This window comes from Sparus aurata, chromosome 21 (assembly GCF_900880675.1).
Source record: "Sparus aurata chromosome 21, fSpaAur1.1, whole genome shotgun sequence".
NCBI classification, from domain to species: Eukaryota; Metazoa; Chordata; class Actinopteri; order Spariformes; family Sparidae; genus Sparus; species Sparus aurata.
Window position 1 is genome coordinate 2,642,344 of NC_044207.1, and position 21,903 is coordinate 2,664,246.

Below are 21,903 nucleotides of genomic sequence, written 5' to 3' on the forward strand. Positions count from 1 at the left end.
AGTTTACAATCAGTTCTTGAATGTTTGGTTTATTATGTTGTGTTTTATTGTTCATTTTTACAAATCTATGCAAAGTTCTAATTGATATTAGCTGTTGATTTATTCACACATCCATAAAATTGAGAAATTATGTTATTGTTCATGTTTACACATCTATACAACACTTGCACTGATTACACTTATTAATGAGAAAAACACACCAAAGAAATAACTTGAACAAAAGAAATTAACTTGACATACAATTTAATAAGTATACAGTGGTGGAAAAACGTTTTCGGACACCGAATGCATTTGTGAAATATTGGATTAAGAATCACTTTTAGGTCTTCAAGTGCAATTTCTTTCAGTACAGTCACAACTAAAATACTAAACAAATCCTAAAAAAAAACCATTGGAAACTTAAAATTGATTGGTTCCATAAAAATACATAAGAAATTTTGAGTATTGGGCAATTTTGGTACCAGTGATCCACTAATGAAAGTCATGCTTTTTATTAAAAGACACATTTTTTTTGCCGTGCATAGTGTCTATATAAAGCCAGCACATTTGAAAGTTCTCCAGAGACAAAAATGGCTAAGACAAGGAACCTAACGCAGGAAACATGCCTGAAGATTCAGATTCTCAGCCAGGAAGGGTACAGCTGCCGCCAGATAGCCAGGAAGTGCAGATGCAGTCCTTCAGCAGTTGGATACACTCTGCAGAAATACAGACAAACCAACAGCTTGGAAGACAGACCAAGATCTGGGCGTCCAAGGGTTTCTTCATCAAGAAATGACCGCATCCTGAATCGCATGTGCAGGGAAAACATCACAGGAGCTTCAGCAGCAGTGGTCAAACCAAAACTGGATATTTCAACAAGATGGTGCCCCTTGCCACGCATCCAGGACCAGTAGAACTTGGCTGCAGGAGCAGAGTATCCAGGTCTTAGACTGGCCAGCTCAATCCCCGGACATGAGCCCCATTGAAAATCTGTGGTGGATTATCAAAAGGTTCGTTTCAAAGCGTAAACCGAAGAGTTTAGATGAATTAAAAGCACTAATTCAAGAAGAATGGGACAAGATTACCCCTCAACAGTGTGAAAGGCTCGTGGGGAACATGCCAGCCAGGATTACAGCTCTACTGCGTGCTAATGGCAGGGCTACTAAATATTAATTTGATAATGTGATGGTTTATTTATTTTTTGTTCAGTTTTGAACACATTCTCTGTTATTTGTTGACTTTGATACCGACAATGTTGAGGAACTGACATATTAAAACTGTTACAGGTATCTGGATGGCAACACATTCTGATTTTTGAATTTACTTAGCGTAGATTGAATGATGACTAATTGTTTCTCCTCATGTGAGTTAAGGAGTGCAGACAGAGTGAGGCTCACAGCTCCAGGGGTCCTAAAGTAGTTTTCAACTGGTGAGGGCTAAAGGTTAGCAGACAGCAGGCCATCATAAAGTACTAAAACCTGAGGTTGGCCCCCGCCAAATGGTGGGAGATGCCCAAACGTTTATGTTCCCGTAGAGGGATGGGAAACCCATTTGGGTCATTTTGGGGACAAGACCTACAGTTGACCGCAGCCAGGTCAGATGAGTTAGGGGAGAAGAGTAGGGAAACAGGTCAACTCCTCTTTTAGTCTATTGGATAATATGCCAAAATGACAAATTGGAAGAAGTGGGTGTTTACTGGAAAAGGGGCTCTAAAGGCCGGTGCAGGGAAAGAAGAAAGGGGGTGGCACTTGGAAAACCTCCTAAGAGCAAAGGCTGAGGTTTTGAGGGAGCAGAGGGCAGAGCATTTTGGCATTGTTTTGTCCACTGATTTGATAATATCAGAACGCGGCCGCATCTGATCCGGACTCAAGGCGCTAGATTCTGTTTTAAAAAAGATTGCTTCTTCATTCCATCCAGTCTTGCCTCCGCAGACTCCTTTTATGATCAAACTACACGCCGACACCTTAAAGAAGAGAAGCCCAGAAACCACACTGTCAGGAATTTAGTTTTGTTAGTTTTTCTTGTAAATAATAAACAGTAAAAATATAATTTGTATTTGTTTGTGTCTGTCTAATGCAGCTGCACCTTTTGAAACACAAAAAAGATTTTTCCAGAAAAAGTTCATGATAATATTTGAGATTGTGTAAAATTTTAAGGTTGTCCGAAAACTTTTTTCCACCACTGTATAGTATGTTATGTATTTACAATACAATCTAATTACATAATTTCAAGTGTTGTGCTGAAGCACTAATGGCTGTGCTGATGGTAAGGTGATATGACTCCTGAGGTGGAAAAATGATTAATAACAACAAGCCAACAGGAATCATCTTTAACATTTATGGTAGCCTGACAGAGCACATATTAGCAAATATTAGAAATAAAATGAATGAACATTTAGCTCCGTGTTGTAACAAGAAGAACAACAGTGTACTGTTGACTTTCTCTTTCTCCCTTTGATGAGAAATGCATGCACATGTTTTGTATAGATTTGTGAGAATGAACAATACAACAAGAATGACGAGGTGGGCTCTCAGTTGTGTCGCATGTACATCTACATTTGGTATAGATATGTACAAATGAACAGTAAAACTAAAACAAACGTATGTACCATTTGTGAGAGAACTTCTCCAGCTGGATCTTAGCTACCCTTCACCTCAAGATCCACGGGGAAAGCTAAGTTGAGAATGCTATTTAGACAAATTACTACACCGCGGGACACAGCAATATAGGATGATTTCTTTATTTGACGCTATAAAGTTAAACGCTTCTCCTTCACTCGCAAGAGACTCGTAAGGCTACTACAATAACACACAATAAACTCCAAATGATTGGGCTTACCAGAGACCACTCGGAAATGCTATACCCATTGTTGTGCACATAGCGAATTATAAAGGAAGGTGCCTTATAATTCAGAGACAAATGGAGAACTGTAGCCTGTGAACTGCAAGAGAGATGCAATCAGAGAGCTACATTCAGTGACATCACCAATTTCCTTGAAAGACAAGTGAGAATCTTAGCTGACCCAGACTTTGGAAATATACAGGATTCTCTGTCAGTGACAATTAACAAAGGTATAAACAAACTCAAACCACAATCTCATTCTGACATAAAAGGAACAAGCAACGTGGCTCCTGTGGAGAACAGAACTCAACCCTGAACTAAAGGGAAGTGACAAAGTTTAACTTAGAGGAGAACATGTCTTTGCTGTGGAGAATGACACGCATTGGATTTGTGCCCCCAGTTGGAGAAAAGAACCCAAAAAGAGAAGCTGGCTTCTTGAGGGAAAAAGGTGTCTGTTTTGGCTGTTTGTGTCTTGGACACTTCAGCAAAGATTGCAGAAAATGGATCCCCTGTGCAAGATGTGGTCTCCAACATCCAAGTATACTTCACATTTCTCCAAAGGAAGGAGGAGAGGAAATCAGAGGTGGCAATGGACAGCACCTTGGTGTCAAGTGGGCTCACTGGTGATGATGATTGTAAACTTCCCATTGTTCCTGTGCAAGTTAAATCCAAGAAAGTCAGCAATGCCACATATGGTTTCCTAGATCAAGGAAGTACAGCAGTATTTTTGCATAGAGAGACTGATGTACAAGCTTCGCCTCACAGGAAAGAGGGCACGTATTCTCTTGTGGAACATGGGCCCACAGAAAGTTGTAAGCAGTCACATTGTCTCAGGACTGGAGGTTGCTGGTTTACAGGGCCAACTTTTGTGAACTGCCCAAAACTTATACACAGGAGCATATGCCTGTCCACAGGGGGAACATTCCAAGAGAGAGGGATCTTCATGGATGGGCACATTGGAAATCTGTACATCTGCCTGAGATAGATGCAGAAATTGAGCACAAATTGAGGGACAAATGTTTCTAAGGCATTGGAACCACTGGGAGTCATTCACAATGTAAATGGTGGACCCTATGCAATCAATACAATGCTGGGCTGGACTGTGAATGGACCTCTAAAAGGAAAAGGAGAAGAAGCAATGGATTGTGAGCAGCCAGAGGTATCAATAAACAGTCTCAGTTGTACATTTGGAGGAACTTTGGCAGTAGCAGCTCAAGACAGATTTCCCAGAATGCAGTGTTGATGAACAATTTGGAATGTCATGGGAGCTTCAAAAGTGAATGGCCATTACCAGATTAATTTACCATTAAGGAACGAGGAGCTCAACATGCCAAGTAACAGGAAAAATGTTGAACTGGGTGTTTAATACCTGAAGAGGGGGCTTCAGAAGGACTTATTATTCCATGCAGAGTTGTGCGTCAGGTGGGAATTAAATATTACCAAGCACTTTTCACCATTTCTAACCATTGGCCTTAACCCTAACCCTATGACAGAAATCCTTAGATCCTTTAACATGTGACCATCATACATACATCAAGTTCAGTCAAGTCCACTATGTAGATGATGGGGCAGCAGGCAAGGTGCAACAGGTAGATAAAGCCAGTCTGGTGCGCTGAGTCTGCACTCAAGGCAGTACCAGCAGTTGCTAATTACCACAGTGCTTCAGAGGAGTCCTTGTCTGCTCCTGTGCTAAACTACAGCTGACTGTCCCTCATGACAGTGCTCGCTCAAGCGTCCCTGTTTTAGAGCTCAAACCTTTACACTTTGTCCAAAGCAATAAACACACTTAACCTGGCTGCTCTATTACTTCAAACTGCCACTCACCTTTAAATAATACTTGAGCCAATACTTTTAGTACTTTAGTCTACAAATATCATTCATCTCAACACTAAACTTAGTTTCTGCCTCTCTGCTTGCTGCCCACAGCTCTCCTCTCCAACATGTGCTCATTGTACTATCTCTATCTGTTGTGTTAACTTCACTTCCCTAAATGATCTCTGATTGGCTAAGAGTGTAGCTCTCCAGAATTGGCTATATTTCATTTAAGTATTGTACTTGGATTGAGTAATTCACAACAAACCAAAGGATTTTGGTAAATTTATTTTTTATTGAATTTACCCACATGCAAAATGAAACATGCTTTTCTTTAAGCTGTATTATGTAGGTCCCTACATGCCTGAGAGTATGCATGTATGTACAAGTGTTTAGAACCAGTTCACACGGATGTGCAAGTTAAATACTTAATATTGGCCGAGGCGACTTCACATACATAAGGTTCGTGAGAAATGACATAGTTTGTCCATTCAGTAATCAATGTGCTGTAAAGAACAGGATCAGGATGTGAGATGAGGAGGGGAGAACGCCTTTTGATTGAGGTGTCAGAAAGACACATGTGGAGCAATTCTCTTCATGGGGGGTTACAGGAAGGTGGATAAGATGACATTTACCATGTTCTATTGCGCGTGCATGTGAAAATATGAATGCGCGCGCACAATTTATGATATGATTTATGTCTGTTTATGATCTATTTTATGACTGTTTATGGTCTATTTTATGTTTGTTTATGGTCTAATTCATGTCTGTTTATGGTCTAATCTATGACTGTTTATGTCCGGTTTTATGTCTGGATTTATGTCCAGTCAAATGGTTCTTATATTGTTGATGTTTACTCAACCTCCTCTGACCCCCCATCCTCTGACCGCCATCCTCTGAGCTTCACACCTGTGAACTGCATGTCTTGTGTGTGTATGAGGGGTGTGTGTGTGTGTGTGTGTGTGTGTGTGTGTGTGTTTTCAAGCTCCTCTGCAACCACCCATTCTCGGTGATCTTGGGAGAGTGTGTGTGTTTAATTTGTATTTCTTAGATGTTTGTCAACTTTATGGCAAACAGGTGAAATAATTTCAGAGTGTCCAGGAACAAAATGTGGGAAGGAAATGGGTACAGACAACAGCTGTGATGGTGGGGAGTGTGTGGTTAACTTGTATTGATCAGAGGTTTGTCAACTTTATGGCAAACAGGTGAAATTATTTCAGAGTGGCCAGGAACAAAATGTGAGAAGGAAATGGGTACAGACAACAGCTGTGATGGTCTTTGAAGGCAGACAACTGGTGGAGGAAATGATCTTGTCTGGTGGTGGGAGACAGTAAGTTTTGACACGTACATAGCAGACCACTGCTAAAGTCGTGATACAGGAAAAAATCTTTCCTGTGATGGCACCTCAGAGGAAATAGCTGCAGACAACGTCTGGGGGTGTGAGACAGTAAGTTTCTTAAGGTTCTTACAGACACTCTGTCTAAGCTGTGTTTAATACAAAGAGGGGATATCTGGATTTTGTGTATCAATATTATAAGTTGTGTTTTAGTATTCCTTTGGTGTTGTTTAATGTAAGAAAGTTCTTCAATAGAGTAAGCATGTATAGTTAAATCAAGGGTTGGACTTTTGGACATGTGGGCAGACAGTCTTGTAGTTAACAAATTCAGCAATCTGCATACTCTGTAGACACTGTATAGCGTTTGTATGAATGATAAGTAGTTTTAATAACTGTTTTTAATCGGTGAATGATATATCTACCAGTTAGTTATTAAATTATATTTAATTTATATATAGTTTATTTTAGCCGCTATTTTTTATCTCATTCAAGGTTTATAAAGCATACATTAATAGATACTAGCAGTGTTTGGTGTCTATGTAAAATACTTTTTTAACACACACACATATATGTATATGTATATATTTATATACAATTTGGGATTTTGTTTAATTCTGTTTTCATGTGTTTTATTCGGGATAAGCCTGACAGATTAACACTCTTTCGGCCCATCCCTTTTGTTAACACCTGGCGGTATGTGGGGGAGGTGGGTGGGGGAGTATGCATACCTTTTTGGCCGTGTGGTCGTCCCCTACAGGGCGTGTGATCACACTGTATATATGAGCTGCAAATCTGAGTTCATTTCACCTTCGGATTTCTTCTGAGCAACAAGGGGACCCCTGCGTAGTCATGGCAAACAACGATCTTATCGAACTGGAGAATTTGATCAGAGGCGTCGATGGTATGTCACGCGGTCATTATCCTAGCGCAGCCGCTGTGAATGTCCAGCGTACTAAAAAGAAGCGTGTAGCGGGAAACATGACGGTCAATGCTAGAGCTAATGCTAGGACGGGGATGGATCTAGAGTATGCGGGTCTGAACGGGTATGTTTATTCTTTAAAATACCACGATGGAAGAGTCAAGATGAGCGTGGACTGTCAGGCAGATTCTGGTTTTGGGGACGATGTTGCACGAGGCGGTTCGATGTCTGCTAAAGACTGGAAGCTCTTTCGTTCGGTTGTCTGCTCAGATCTTGACCAGCCAGGATATCCTGAGTCAGTTTATGTTTCGCAGTTGGTTGGCGCTACAGGTCCGGAGATTTATCAGGTTGTGGCCGATCGTTTTTTTCACAAGCAAGATGATTTTATTTTTATTAGTGTGTGTGAAGACAGGGAAAAGCTGAGTGCTGCCAGAGGGCGCAAGGAATGGAAAAATCAGCCATACCCGCTCAATCTTGAAGAGCATGACTTATGGTTCAAAAACATTTTTTTTATCCAGTGGTGTGACTGGCGGTGTCTGCAAAGGGTGTTTACAGAAATTGATGGAGCAATCAAGCGAGATCGAATCTACAATTGTTATGAGAATATTAGAAAGCCTGTTTTTGATGATATATCGCCTGGCATCCAGAGCAATCTCCTGCCTGCCTTGTGTAGGCCGAAAATCATCAGACACACAGACTGCTAATAACAAATGGTAGGCATACTGTAAATAATTTCAGTTTGTAATCATGTTTACAACTACAGCTATGTGTTAATTTCAGATCTGTCGCTAAACGTGATGTCATTTATTTTTTTTCAGAGTATAGTCCTGCATCTCCACTCATTTTGACAGCTCCATATAACCCGGTCTGGCCCCCTCCTTGGTCCCCTGTCTCATCTTCTCAGCAATCGCTTCCTTGGGAAACTCTCACATCTACTCAGCAATCGCCTCCTTGGGAGCCTCATACATCTCCTCAACAGTTTCAGCCTTGGTCAGCTCCATCATCTCCTCAGCAATCGCCTCCTTTGGAACCTTGCACATCTACACAGCAATCGCCTCCTTGGGAGCCTCATACATCTCAACAGTTTCAGCCTTGGTCGGCTCCATCATCTCCTGCACCTAGCCTGGATCCGGTGTCATGGCCGTCATCTCCAGCTCCATGTGTTCCTGCTCTGCTGGTCCAGACCCCTCCATCATCTCTGGCTCCTTCTGACACACAAGGTCTGATCGCTATTCAGTCGGAGAAAGTGTTGTCTGCTAACTTTATAGACAATGTAAATATCATCGTTTTACATCTGCTCAATTCCGTGCTCTATAAATACCTAGAGGAAATCTGTTACGGCTGTCAGATCAATCACCCCAGTCAGAAACACCACGACTGTGTGTGGGGGGTACCTGATGATTTCTACGAGATCCACTTTGATCAGCTTACAGAGAGACTGTGGAATGAGCGATTTATTTCGGCCATTCAAACATTCTTAACTACAAAGGGAATCTTTGTTAATGATTTTAGAATCCAAGGAGCAGCTGAGGCCATACTGCACGAGCTGAAATCGGTAGTGAGAATCACAGACAAAATCACCAAGATGTATGAGACACAAATTGGCAAGGACTATATAAAAACTGTGCAACTAAGTGTTATTACCAACTTCTGGGAAGGGGAAGAGCATTGATGTGCCTTGTGACAACTGTATGGTTGTACATGACATTTTTTTTAATGTTTTATTCTTTTCTTTTTTTTCCTTTTTCTTTTTTTTCTTTATTAACACATTTTTCAAAGTGTGTGTGTGTGTGTGTGTGTGTGTGTGTTTGTTTAAAAACTTGACCATGTTTGTAATGGTTTCTATTATTAGAAGTTAATGTTTGATATTTTGTTTGACTTTAAAATAAAAGCCTTTGTAAGAAGCACATGCGTGTCATTTCTGTCTCATCCTTAACATGGAAAGTACGATGCATAAGATTTACCACGACCCTGCTAATCCAGGAGGTCTCGGCAGCGTCTACAAACTTCGCAAGGCTGTGAGGGATTCTACGGAGGTTGCTCCTGCGGTATCAGACGTGAAACACTTTTTATTGGGACAAGATGTTTATACACTTCATGCCAAAGCAGCTAGACATTTTCCCCGGAACAGGGTTTTGGTTAGCGGTGTTGACAAACAGTTCCAAATTGATTGAGTAGATATGAGTGAATATTCTGATGAAAACGATGGTGTGAAATGTCTGCTAATGTGTATTGATGTGTTCTCTAAATATGCGTGGGTCAGATGTCTTAAGAATAAATCAGGCATTAATGTTACAAAAGCTTTTAACAACATACTGAGTGAAGGTCGTATACCTACAAAACTTCAAACGGACGCTGGCACAGAGTTTTATAATAAACACTTCAAACAGCTATTGGATCGGTATGAAATCCAACATTTTTCAACATCAAACGAAACTAAAGCCAGTGTGGTGGAGCGTTTTAACAGAACCTTCAAGACTCGAATGTGGAGGTATCTATCGTCTGTAAATTCACGTAGATATGTGGATGTGATTCAGGACCTGACCGCTTCCTACAACAAATCTCTTCACAGATCGATAAAAATGGCCCCTAATGCTGTTAATAAACACAATGAGAAAACGGTCTTTAACAATTTATATAAGTTAAAACCTCAGAGACCGGTAGCCTTCAAATACAGTTTGGGCGATATAGTGAGAATTTCAAAATTTTGCGGTGTGTTTAGAAAAGGTTACGAGCAAACCTTCACAGATGAATATTTTACAATAGCCGAACATGTAGCAAGAGATCCGCCTGTGTACAGGTTATTAGATTGTGGGGGTGAGGCCGTGAAAGGCACATTCTATGGGCCAGAGCTGCAATTAGTAATTATTGATAAAAACAAAACTTTCAAAATAGAAAAAATATTGATGAGAAAAAAATTGGCCGCAAAAACATGGTTCTTGTTAAATGGCTGGGTTGGCCGGAGAAATTTAACTCGTGGATTCCTGAAAAAGATATTGTTAATGTGTGATAAAAGACGTGCTCAAAGGCTGACCAGCACGCATTTTGAATAGGTGTTCATATACATCAGAGCTATGGAGAGGAACGGCTTTTACATCGCCCTCCCCAGTAATGCTTCATCCCATGTATATCCAAATAACAAGATATGCAATATCAGACAAAATTAGCTAAACCAATAGTTTTGAACGAACCATATGAAGTTGGTGTTATCGAAGTCCAGTATCCCCGTGTTTGGAAAAGTTTCCCGGAAGAAGATGCTGATGTGGACATCTATGACTCTAAAACAAAGAAAACATACATCATATCTCTGGCGGTTGGATTTTATGATACTATACCTAGAATACTTAAGGAATTTAATGCAAAATGTATAGTAACCCCACAAGTGTCACGCATGAGTCTAGTGAACAATAACATCACAAAAAGAGTTATTTTTTCAGGTGCCGAAGGCTACAGTTTAACATTTAAAGGCCGTTTAGCTTTGATGTTTAGCGTGATGTTAGGTTTCAATCCGGGGGAGGCGATCAATATACCTGCCACCCTAAATTTAAAAAAAAAACACACTGCTCCAGATCCTGCGGATATACATGTAGGAGTGTATAATATATTTATCTAGATAGATAGATAGATAGATAGATAGATAGATAGAATTACTTTAATGATCCCAGACTGGGAAATTATATTATTTATTTATCTACAGCGATATTTTAAATTATCAACTAGTGGGGGATAGTTATGTACCGCTTCTCCGCTGTATAAATGTGTCAGACGAGCCCAGGCGTATGCCCACTCTGACTTATGACAAGCCACACTACACATCGCTCTCCAAAGCAGTGATAGATGATATTGAGATCTCACTAAAAAACGATCAAAACCAGTATATCCCCTTTGCATTTGGTAAGGTAATTATCAAGCTACACTTCAGGCCTGTGAAGCAGTTTTTCTAAGTACTGTCTGTAAAATGACACGCGTACCCTTCACTCGTGATGATGCCAGGTATATGGTATATTATATGAACCAGGCAGGGGGTGAGTTACCAGGTTTTATAGGGGCTAGTACTCAATATGGCAATGGGTTAGGAGGGATATTTCGTAGTCTATTTAGGATGGCTATGCCTTTGTTAAAAAGCGGGTTCAGCCTAGCTAAACCACATTTAAGGACTGCGGCTACAAATATAGCAGGAGATATTGTATCGAATATTGCCAGAAATACAATGTCAAGACATCAGGATGGGAGTGGCATGCTGGTGTACAGCAGAAGACCTTTGAAAAGACCCCCTTCCAGACGTGGGTGTAGCCGTAGTGTGGTTAAAAAACGTAAAACTGTTGTTAAGAAACGCAAAGCAGTCAAAAAGAAGTCAGTCAGCAGGAGTTACAGGGTGCCGAACAGACGCTCCAGGACATTGTCTAAAGACATATTCTAGGCTAAAATTCTAAAAAGACAACCATGGCACTCATTCATAATCAGTCTGAAGAATGTGTAAAGACCGAGTTGGATCTGTTTACTGTTCCCTACACCCAGACATCTATTGAAAAATCTACTTATGTTGAAATCCCTCCGGTTTCTGCAATTACGGACACAGGTCCTCTGGAATTTTACATATCGGCTAGTGGGGAGGACCTGAACGAATCGTATCTTTATATACGTGTGAGAATTACAAATGCAGACGGTACAAATCTGGCACCAGCAGCAGACGTTGGATTTATAAACTACCCAGGATGTACCTTATTCTCACAGGTTGATATCATGCTGGGAGATAGGCTTATAACCCAGTCTTCCAACACGTACCCATATCGAGGCATAATTGAGTGTTTAATTCACTATGGAAAGGACACTTTGGACACGCAGTTCAGCCCGGGTTTGTTTTGTAAGGACACCAGTGGCCATATGGATGATGCATCTATAGCTGGAGTCAACACAGGATTAGCGACTAGAGGCACATATACTGAAAACAGTAGGATTGTGGAGTTAATAGCCCCAATACACGCTGATTTGTTTTTTCAAGAAAAACTGTTGCTAAATGGTGTGGATATTTCTCTGAAATTTATACGCTCAAAAGATTAATTCTCTCTTATGACTGCTGTAAATGCACAATTCCATGTTAAGATTATGTCAGCCAGCGTGTTTGTAAAAAAGGTGTCTGTTGCCCCCACTGTGCGCTTAGCTCACAGCAGAGCTCTACAGCATACTAATGCTAAATATGCTATAGACAGAGTCGCTTTGAAGACTTTCTCCATCCCTGCTGGAACTAGAGTGTGCAACCAGGAAAATCTATATATTGGTCAGATCCCTAAATTTGTTATTGTAGCATTTGTCGATAACGAAGGATATACAGGAAGTTATACTCGCAACACCTTTAATTTTGGAAACTATGACACAGAGTTTATAAGTCTGTATGCCGATGGACAGTGTTTTCACGCAAAACCCTTTCAACCACTTTTTCAAAGAGGTCATTACACAAGAGAGTATTATCAGCTGATACAGACCACAGGAAGGCACCTAAAAGACAGGTCACTGGCCATATCATGCAGTGATTTCGGCGCCGGTTATACATTATTCTGTTTCAACCTGGAACCTGATGAAGGGTGTGCAGGAAATGTATCGCTAATCAAAACAGGCAACGTAAGGCTGGAAGCCCGATTTAGAGTTCCCTTTGCCCCGGACGGTTAATTTGATTTGCTATTCTGTCTTTGACTCAGTTATCGAAATATCAAACTGGAGACAAGTGCTGATGGACTACTACTAAACACAATGAATACAATTGAATTAACTGGTGTTGTTAGGAAAATAATTGTCAGCGGTACAAATTTTCTGGGGGTTTTAGCATGCGACCAGCTCCCTAAGCACCGTGTTTATAGATGCCCTGCTATGTTGATTGTAAACACACAGCCCTCTAATATCACAAAAGACAGACAGGGCTATTTCTTTGACAGTTTTGGTAATCCGCCTGACAAATTTCCTAAGGAGATAAACAGTTTTCTGGTGAAAAATTGTACATATGTATCTTATTCTAGAAAACAAAATAACCTGGCTGTAACATGTGGGCCGCATTGTGTCTTTTTTCTTTGTCATGTGCAAAAAGGGGTGCCGTATACACGCCTGTTAAATATGTATGGACCCAATCTTGTATGTAATGATAACATGGTATGTCGATTTGTTAACAAAATACGTCCTTCCATATGTCGTGGATATAATTTTACATGTGTACAGTATGGGAAACAAATGTGTATTTAAATAATAAATGCTGTGTAAAACATGTCACATCAAATAAATATTGAACACAATTTTATTTTAAGATGTCGTCATTTTTTATTCACACTGTAAAAATCATTGTTGTATAAAAATGTATATAAAACAGTAATTTATCAACACAAAACATTTGGTAATATAAAGTTAAGGAGGAAAAAACAAAACAAAAAACAATGTACCATTTTAGAGTAAGAAGAGAGATTACACGTGTCTCGTCATCAAAACATTTGCACAGCAAACAAGAATTTCATAATACAAATTACATCGTACATAAAATGATCAAAAAATATGAGAAAATAAAATTAAAAAATAAAATAGAAGTTAATATTATTATACATATTACAGCATACATAAAATGACAAAAAACGTATATAGTAAATATAAGTAGTTAAAATAAAATATTGTTAATAATAAAACGTAGTAAAATAGAAAACAGAAATTTGAAATTTAACCGGCTGTCTGGTTCCCACCTAGGGGTCCTAAGAGGTGTGCTGGATCTGTGTGTTCTACCAAGACTTAGCCTTTTTCTCTTATGACTAGCGTCACGACTCATAAAACTCTCATTATCAAACTCGTCATCGATCACTTTATACTCAGTAATAGCCCGTCGTACCAGGGTGTTTAAGATGGCAGATAAAGGAATATTTAAACGGGACATGGTTTTTAAAAAAGCGTTCCAACCTACAGGTCTTGAATCGTCTAAAACATTATGCGTGGCAGTGACACTTTTTATCAGATCATATAAATGCGAACCTCGGACAGAACGGTTGTCAATGACAATCTCGCCCTGATCTGTCCACGAGATCACATTTTTTGCCCGGGCTGCAGCTTCCAAAATGTGTTCGGCATTTTTCCTGCTTCTTTTAGGCATGTGTTTTGGTACCTCTTTAGCGATTAAATCTTTTTTATCTTGGTCATCGATAGGTGCCACAAGGTCTGAAGTGTTCGGTATGGATAGAGTCAAAAGGTTTTTTTTCAAGCTCATTCTGTTTTGTCATCACTAGGCATCTCTGTAGAATACCTGCATATTTTTTGGCCTTTTCATATACATCAGTGTCTGGCAGGTTTAGGACATCAGTCATGGCTTTATCCAATTCATTTTGTGCCGTTTGTCTTATGGATCTGTTCTGCTCGTACTGTTGCGGTTGTTTTAAGGCATCCAACTGATGCTGTGGCACCAGGAACATTTTCTGCGTATGCTCCATATCACCCTCTGTTAAAAAGACCGACTATAAATGGTATGGCTGCTCCTAGTAGAGGCAATAAAAAGCCTCCAGACTGATTGATACTCTTTTTCTTTTTTAAAAGTCTGACTTTTTTGTCGGCTACTAATCTGATGACGGCTTTCCTTTTTTTCAGCTGTTTGTACTGTTTATCAGTCAAAGGGATGTTACCACTCAGCACATTGAGAGCTATTTCACACAGAGCATTGATAAAGTCCGAGCTAGCTTTCCCCACTATGACCCTGCGCATACTCGGCGTTGATTTATATAACAGTTCCAACAGGGCCAAATTCCTCTGCATGCGTGACGACATGGTTACCCCTTCTGCTTTTTAGAGATGTATATAACCGGACGGTCAGACAGCAAAGCTGTTCTAAGTCTTAAATAATCAGGTGTCTTGGCTTTATAATCAATAAGAAGATAACCATATGTTGTACTGGTGGCATCATTAAAAGCCTCCAGAAAAAATTTAGAGTTACCAGGAAACATTTGTCTGCCTATTAAAGTTATCTGGTATTTATTTATCTCTGGGGTTTTTAAACAAAACAAGGTAATTGGTGTTCAAACTAATAGTCCGGCTAGCCTTGCCTTGAATAAACACATTTTGGACTAAATATATACAACTCAAGTTCCTATGATGAACGTATTTTGTAAAAACATTTTGCACTTCTAAATTGTTGCTGGCGTCATTCATCAAATCATCTATAATGAGCAAATTGTTTTTCTCTGGGGGTAACAACACATCATCACACAGAGATTCGGGTAGACCATTCACAAAATTAATTTCTCTTATCTGTAGTAGCTGATTATATAAAGGTTGCCAACAAGAGTATATGTACACGATATTGTCAATATTATGTGTAATAATTGACGATGCTTTTTCAATAACATTTTTAACAAAATAGGTCTTCCCACAATTTGAAGGGCCGCTCACCACCAAACTAAACTGATGTTGTAGTCTTGCATCAAATTCTTGATCTGGTCTAATAGCCATAAGGTAGGGTAGTGTAATCACTTAATACTCTGCGTTTGTTGTAGACAACGTGAATTTTTTTTGTAACTGTGTCATTCTTGAGATGGAAGTGCTTTTTGTCTCTTTTAATGGTTTCAGAAACAGTCACCACGTGTGCGTCTGTATTCTGATTGGCAACAAAGTCATGAACCAAACCCACCAGAGACTTGTGGGTGACCACAGATGTATTTTTGGAGTTTAGGGTCACACCCTTGCATTTAACCATTGTTTTGCCGTGAGCTGTGTGATAAGCATAACACTTTGGACCCCCCAACATGAACTCGGTGATATAATCTTCTTCAGGAAGGTCACACAAATGTCCATCATTTAACTCATCCGTCAAATTACCCAGATATTCACCTAAGGGTGGGATCCACTCCCCCGGCTGGGAAGTAAATACAACGCTGTCCGTGTCACAATACAACACACGGCGATCTAACTTCTCCATCACATCATAAAGCATGAGACGCGCATGAGCAGTGGTAAAGGCACCAATAAAGATATTTACATCTTTTGTTCTGGCCGCTTTAATGTCAGCATGACACCACTGTACTATAGCAACATCATCTGATATGAAACAAAACTGCCGCACATCATATTGATCACCAAACATCAGCTGTGTAAAGCGGTCTGATTCTGTTATCAACTCACATGTTGGCAAATTATTCCTCATGCTAAAACAGCCCCATAACGAGTTCAGAAGAAGCTTGTTGCAACTCCTCACTGCCTTGTTGACACAGATTTTGTCTGGGTCTAGCCAGATACCCTCCTTTTTGTATCTCTCCTCATCCTCAGGCGTTTTGACATGTCCTGGATAGCCAGAGGCCTCTTGCTTACATTTGAGAAATGTCTTAACATAGTCTTTGAACAATGTGTCTGTTTTGTTAGGAAAATGCCATACCTCGTCAGTGTTCACAATCTTGTATCCTTTTTCAACCGCTTTTTGAAGCTCAAACGAGACCCACACACCTGACAACTGTCTGTCTTTGTCACTGTGTGCACAGTTACTGGTCTGGTTCAGCTCCTCGGCACATGTTCGACATAATGGAAACATTAGTTTATTGTGACACCTATAGGGCAGGACAGGATGGAATAACCCTCTGGGAGGGAGCACATCACACTTAACAAAGCCGAAATACATATCAAGGGAACAAAAATCCCTACAGATAATCTGCGGGTGTCCAAACGGATACTGTTTTTGTGAGTTCACAGCAGGGTACAAACTGGTGAAGTCGTAATATCGTACCTTCTCACTCTCTGACACCTTGTGATACAGCTTCATTGCATTTGTACAGCCTCCAAAAAGAGCCTCTCGAGGGTCCAGACGTTCTGGTTTCCTGTAACTCTGTAGAAACGTTTGAACGCTTAAATCATTCTTTCTACGTTGGAGCCATTCACACTCCCACATCACTTCAACTTCATGACCATATCTAACCTTCAATTCGTTTACCTTTGACATAAACTGACCATAAAGCACACCCTAAGTCTCTTTGACCACAGGATTTAAACCAGCTTGAGCATAGCACCTCACGCACCCGTGGTAAAAACAGCCGGCAAACTCGTAACACTTTTTTGTATTGGGTTGATAGCCATCCACAAAGTATGGTCCTATCTGATGTTCGCCATGGTTGACTGCATGTTTTATCTCAATCTTTTGAGTGTGACTCAGATATTCAAGCCATTGTATAGACACATCTGAATATGCCTTATACTGGCCAACGTATGCACTGTCATGCGTGAGAGCGAGTGTGTCTTTCTTCAGAAACAATGTTTTAAACACGCCCATACAACTGGATGCCAATGTGGTAAAGACGAAGGGGTCAAGTTCTGTGCATTTCCGAAAAGTATCCTGATAGATACTACATCCTCTGAGCAACACATCCACATCATTGACACAATACCGCTGAATCTCTTTCTCAAAGTCGAAAGTTTCTCCGCAGACAGTATTATACCAAGCCATGAATGTTATTTTTTCACTGCCACTCTTATTATCATAACCATAGTAATATGGTTCCGGATAGGGACCCACATACTTCTCGTTCCCCGCCGTGTTGAACTTATGAGGAAAATAACCTTTCATCATGTCCTCAAACCCTAATGCTGCTGGTATTTTTGACAAACGCATAGGTAGAAAGCTGAAAGAATCTATCCACCGCTGCTTGCACGCTCGGCCGTACATCAAAATGACTCTGCTACCTCGCATGGTCAGTTCAGGTGCGATTTTATTTTTCACCATATATTCAAGCAAAATATAGTTGTCAAACCCTGACGCGTTGTGCGCAATGAACGTGTATCCATCATATTTGGGTTTTCCATCATATTTGGGTTTTCGACACAATTTAGGCCGGGGAAACAAAACATGTTTTTACCGTCAAGGTCTTTTACACAGCAAAAATTTGCTTCGTGTCTGCCATTGTGATACCGAGTTTCAAAATCATATACCAGGTATTTATCTGTCGGCTTTTTCTTTTTCAGAGGCTGAATATAACACTGGTGGGGGGCCTTGACATCCATTATTTCTTCATTGCAGTGACGACACTTAAGAGGGCGACATTTGTGTGTTTTACCTCCTTTTCCCACTGTGTAGACACTGCCGCATGTCTCACAGTACCTTAGTCTGTCACATGGTATTGTTTTATGAGTTATCTCCACCATTTTGTGTTGCTTGTGACAAAAATTAGATTTGCATATGCGTTTACAGTCACCACATTTTACTGTTTTAGTTGGATGTCTGTGACAAGCGTTTGTAAAACAGACATTGCACCTGAGTTTACAGCTATGACTCAAGACCGCTTCATATGTCTCATAACAATAATTACACACGTATGCGGAGCCAAAGAATCCTGCCGGGTTTTCTATTAAATACTAGTGATTATCCCGTAAGTATAACCAGACGGTATGTTTGTTAATCTCATCATGTGTTTTGTAACACGCCAGGCGTTTGCGACCGGCTGTGTGATGGAATATTATGATTTTTGCATTTATCTCTCTCTCAAATGCGGCTACTTTATCAAAGGACGCACAGCTTGTGAGATCACCCAAAATTTTCAGATGGGTATTTTCTGCATATGTTTGTTCATCCAATGTTTCTACATCCACTGTTTGTTCGAGCAATTTTTGTTTTTCCTCTTCTTGTCTTTTTTTTTTCAAAACGTGCAAGACAGAGGCTGAAGCACAAATTATTGCCTCCCCTATTGTCAGGATTAAATACGAATCGTGTTTTCTCCGACAATATCTTATTATACGGTATTCTATTCATATTTTTACGCTTTCCGTCGCTTCTAGTTTAAAATAGCCTGCACATCATTGGCTAGGGACGGTCCTCTTAACACCGCATTTAAAATACTCCCGGGGTGTGTACCATCTAACGTACAGTCTATCACACCAGACAACCTTTCTCTGATTTTCCTGGCTACCAACTCGGGGTTATCGAGACTGATGTCTCTGAAATCGAGACACTGACGCAACTCCATCGCGTTAAAATTCGGTATGTCACGAACTTGTATCGGTGGTCTCACCTCGTTATCATCATCATCATCATCATCATCATCAGAGAAGGAAACAGACCCCGACTCACGCTCAACCATTGCATCCTGTTCTGCTTGTCTATCACCGCCACCACCACCTATCTGATTTATAGAACAAGCCCCACCAACACTGAGGGGGTCTACAGGCCTCTGCAACATAACTCTGTCAGCCTGAACAACAGCATGATGGCTGCTAATTAGGGTCACAGAGATGTGTAAAATTTTAACTCAAAAGCCTCTGCACCAACGTGTCTAGCAAAATAGAAATGGAGGCGTTACAATCGGAATGCTCCCTCAACAATAGTCTCACAGCTGCAATATCCTCTTTATGCTGCGCAGTAGAGCTTCTTAGTTGTTGCACTATTTCAATTAGCTTTTCATTCGTTTTTGTAACAGGTTTTTATTTTCACTGACGGATTTTTCCAAAGCCAGTTGGTGTCGTTTTAATTCTGCAAATTCACTATTTACTACAGCCGTCAGCTGATCAACTCTACCGACCACAGAGTCCTGCAAATTAACTGGTGTCTGTGTCTCTCGACATGTTGTTTAGCTAGTCCTAGACCGAAAAGATTGAGGCCATAATGGCTACTTAAATCAGGCAGTTCAGTTCCCTGTAGGGGAGCAAAATGCTCTAACGAGCCAACCTGATTAGTATTACTATGAGACACGTCTGATAAATCCAGAGAATCATTAAATTGTAGACACGTCAAAGGCGTGTTGCCCACACTGGTCACACTGCTATTAGGACAGCCTGCCGGGGATGATTGTATATTGCTAACTGTAGCGGCCAGTAGCGACAATACATCTGCTGATATATGTTCATCAGGTGTACTGGACCGAGGGCTTACAATAAAAATATAATTGTCATACACATCATTTTCTACAACACCTGTTTGGGAAGAGGCAACCACATATCCAGCGGGTAACTGGGGCTCGTCCCTCGGCGTTGTGTTTAGCTGCACGAGTGCCTGCACTGCCTCATCCACTTCTCTCGGGGGAAAGAACTGCGACTTCTGAGGAATGTCTAACGGTTGCCATACACCGTTCCCCGACCTGTGATAACGCGATAAAGTTAGGAACAAAAATTAGAATCAACAAGAACTATATATTTCAAGTATATTAATAATTATAATAACACACACTATGACTGTTAATTCATGCTACTAACAAATAGTTGTTACATACGTTGCATCATTATCAGTTTGACGGCTCTTAATCCCACGACGTTTTCGGCTCAATAATGACTTCTTGCCAGAGGTTTTAGCACAATCCAGACTTTTGATTTTTTTATGAGGGGGAGGGCAATCTATACATATTAGCAGAATTTTTTTTTAAATAAATTATTAATATAAACTGACGACATATTGACAATTTCTATTTAAGCATAAAACAAAACACTGTTTTACCATCAAGGCGTTTTTGATCCTCCCCAATAGTTCTCTGTTTCCAAACAGCTATCTGATCATCAAGTTTTTTTCGCTCTGCCCTAATGATGTCACCAGGGCACCGTGTTTCTCCCTGGAAAACTGTACAAAAGAAAGTAAAGAAACCAATTTAAAACATATTGTAAATTGAATAAATTCTAACATAAATGAGTGATATTAAAGACTAACCTTTGTTGTCAGCATCAGGGTTTTCCTCAACATCCAACACAGCACCCCCCAAGTGACCTAATAAACAAAACCTTTAAAACAGTATGCAAAACATTATCCTAAGATCAACAGAACCATTAAAACCACCTTATTAGAGATAGGATAATGAAATAATAACTCACCATTTAGAGACTCCATTGGTACCTCAGATGAAAATTGTCTTGTCCAAATGAATTTAAATGTAGGGGGGAAAACAGCTGAGAATAGCTGGTATAACAAAACTTAAAGATTTAGCACTACTAGACGGCTGCAGAGCAGGAGAGTGTTAGTTATCCCCTACAGACAACTATTATCAAACACAGTTAACCACTCCCCACCACCAGACGGTGTCTGCAGGCAATTTCTCTGAGGTGCCATCACGGGAAAAGTATTTTTTTTTTCCTGTTTCACACAGGTTGTCCCCCTTTAGCAGGTTCTGCTATATACGTGTCAAAACTTACTGTCTCCCACCACCAGACAACATCATTTCCTCCACCAGTTGTCTGCCTTCAAAGACCATCACAGCTGTTGTCTGCACCCATTTCCTTCCCACATTTTGTTCATAGCCACTCTGAAATAATTTCACCTGTTTGCCATAAAGTTGACAAACATCTAAGAAATACAATTAAACACACACACTCTCCCAAGATCACCGGGAATGGGTGGTTGCAGAGGAGCTTGAAAACTGCGCCCCCCCCCCCCCCCCCCCCCCCCCCCCCCCACCCACCCACACACACACACACACACACACACACAAGACATGCAGTTCACAGGTGTGAAGCTCAGAGGATGGCGGTCAGAGGATGGGGGGTCAGAGGAGGTTGAGTAAACATCAACAATATAAGAACCATTTGACTGGACATAAATCCAGACATAAAACCGGACATAAACAGTCATAAATTAGACCATAAACAGATATAAATTAGACCATAAACAAACATAAAACAGACCATAAACAGTCATAAAATAGATCATAAACAGACATAAATCATATCATAAATTGTGCACGCGCATTCATATTTTCACATGCACGCGCAATAGAACATAGTAAATACTACTTTTACCGTCCTAATAAAACATCAAAGGGTCACTGTCCTGGGAAAAGCATGATCAATTCAAACATCAAGGGGTCACTTGCCTGGGAAGGCTTGGTCAACTCAAATCTCAGTGGGTCACTGTTTTGGGAAGAGATGATTGATGACTGTTGTAAATGAAGGTAACCTCCTCTCAATTTTGTATTTAAGTCAGTAACATTTGGAGAGCTGGAGGGAACGTTCTGGACCTTCCTTCCATGCAGCATGTATTAAAGAGATCTGATTCATCATGCTTAAGTCTAAAATTCTTCAGAGACTTAGCAACTCTCAACCTCACAGGGAT

The 21,903-nt window shown here is 40.3% G+C and overlaps 1 protein-coding gene across 2 annotated transcripts; it reads right to left on the minus strand.

The window, feature by feature from the left end:
* Nucleotides 1-149: 149 nt before the first annotated feature.
* On the minus strand, nucleotides 150-21,209 carry LOC115572881 (uncharacterized). 2 transcript variants are annotated; one of them, XR_003982172.1, is made up of 5 exons: nucleotides 20,509-21,209; nucleotides 20,302-20,421; nucleotides 20,081-20,201; nucleotides 10,079-19,948; nucleotides 150-695 (listed from the first exon to the last, which is right to left on the minus strand). XR_003982172.1 is itself a non-coding variant. In XM_030403357.1 (4 exons), the coding sequence occupies exon 4, from the start codon at nucleotides 16,825-16,827 to the stop codon at nucleotides 15,340-15,342; it is 1,488 nt and encodes a 495-aa protein (XP_030259217.1). In that variant the 5' UTR covers nucleotides 16,828-19,948; nucleotides 20,081-20,201; nucleotides 20,302-20,421; nucleotides 20,509-21,209; the 3' UTR covers nucleotides 8,620-15,339. The 2 variants fall into 2 exon arrangements, 1 of the variants encoding a protein (XP_030259217.1); XM_030403357.1 differs by lacking the exon at nucleotides 150-695 and having other exon boundaries at nucleotides 8,620-19,948.
* Between the last annotated feature and the right edge of the window lie 694 nt (nucleotides 21,210-21,903).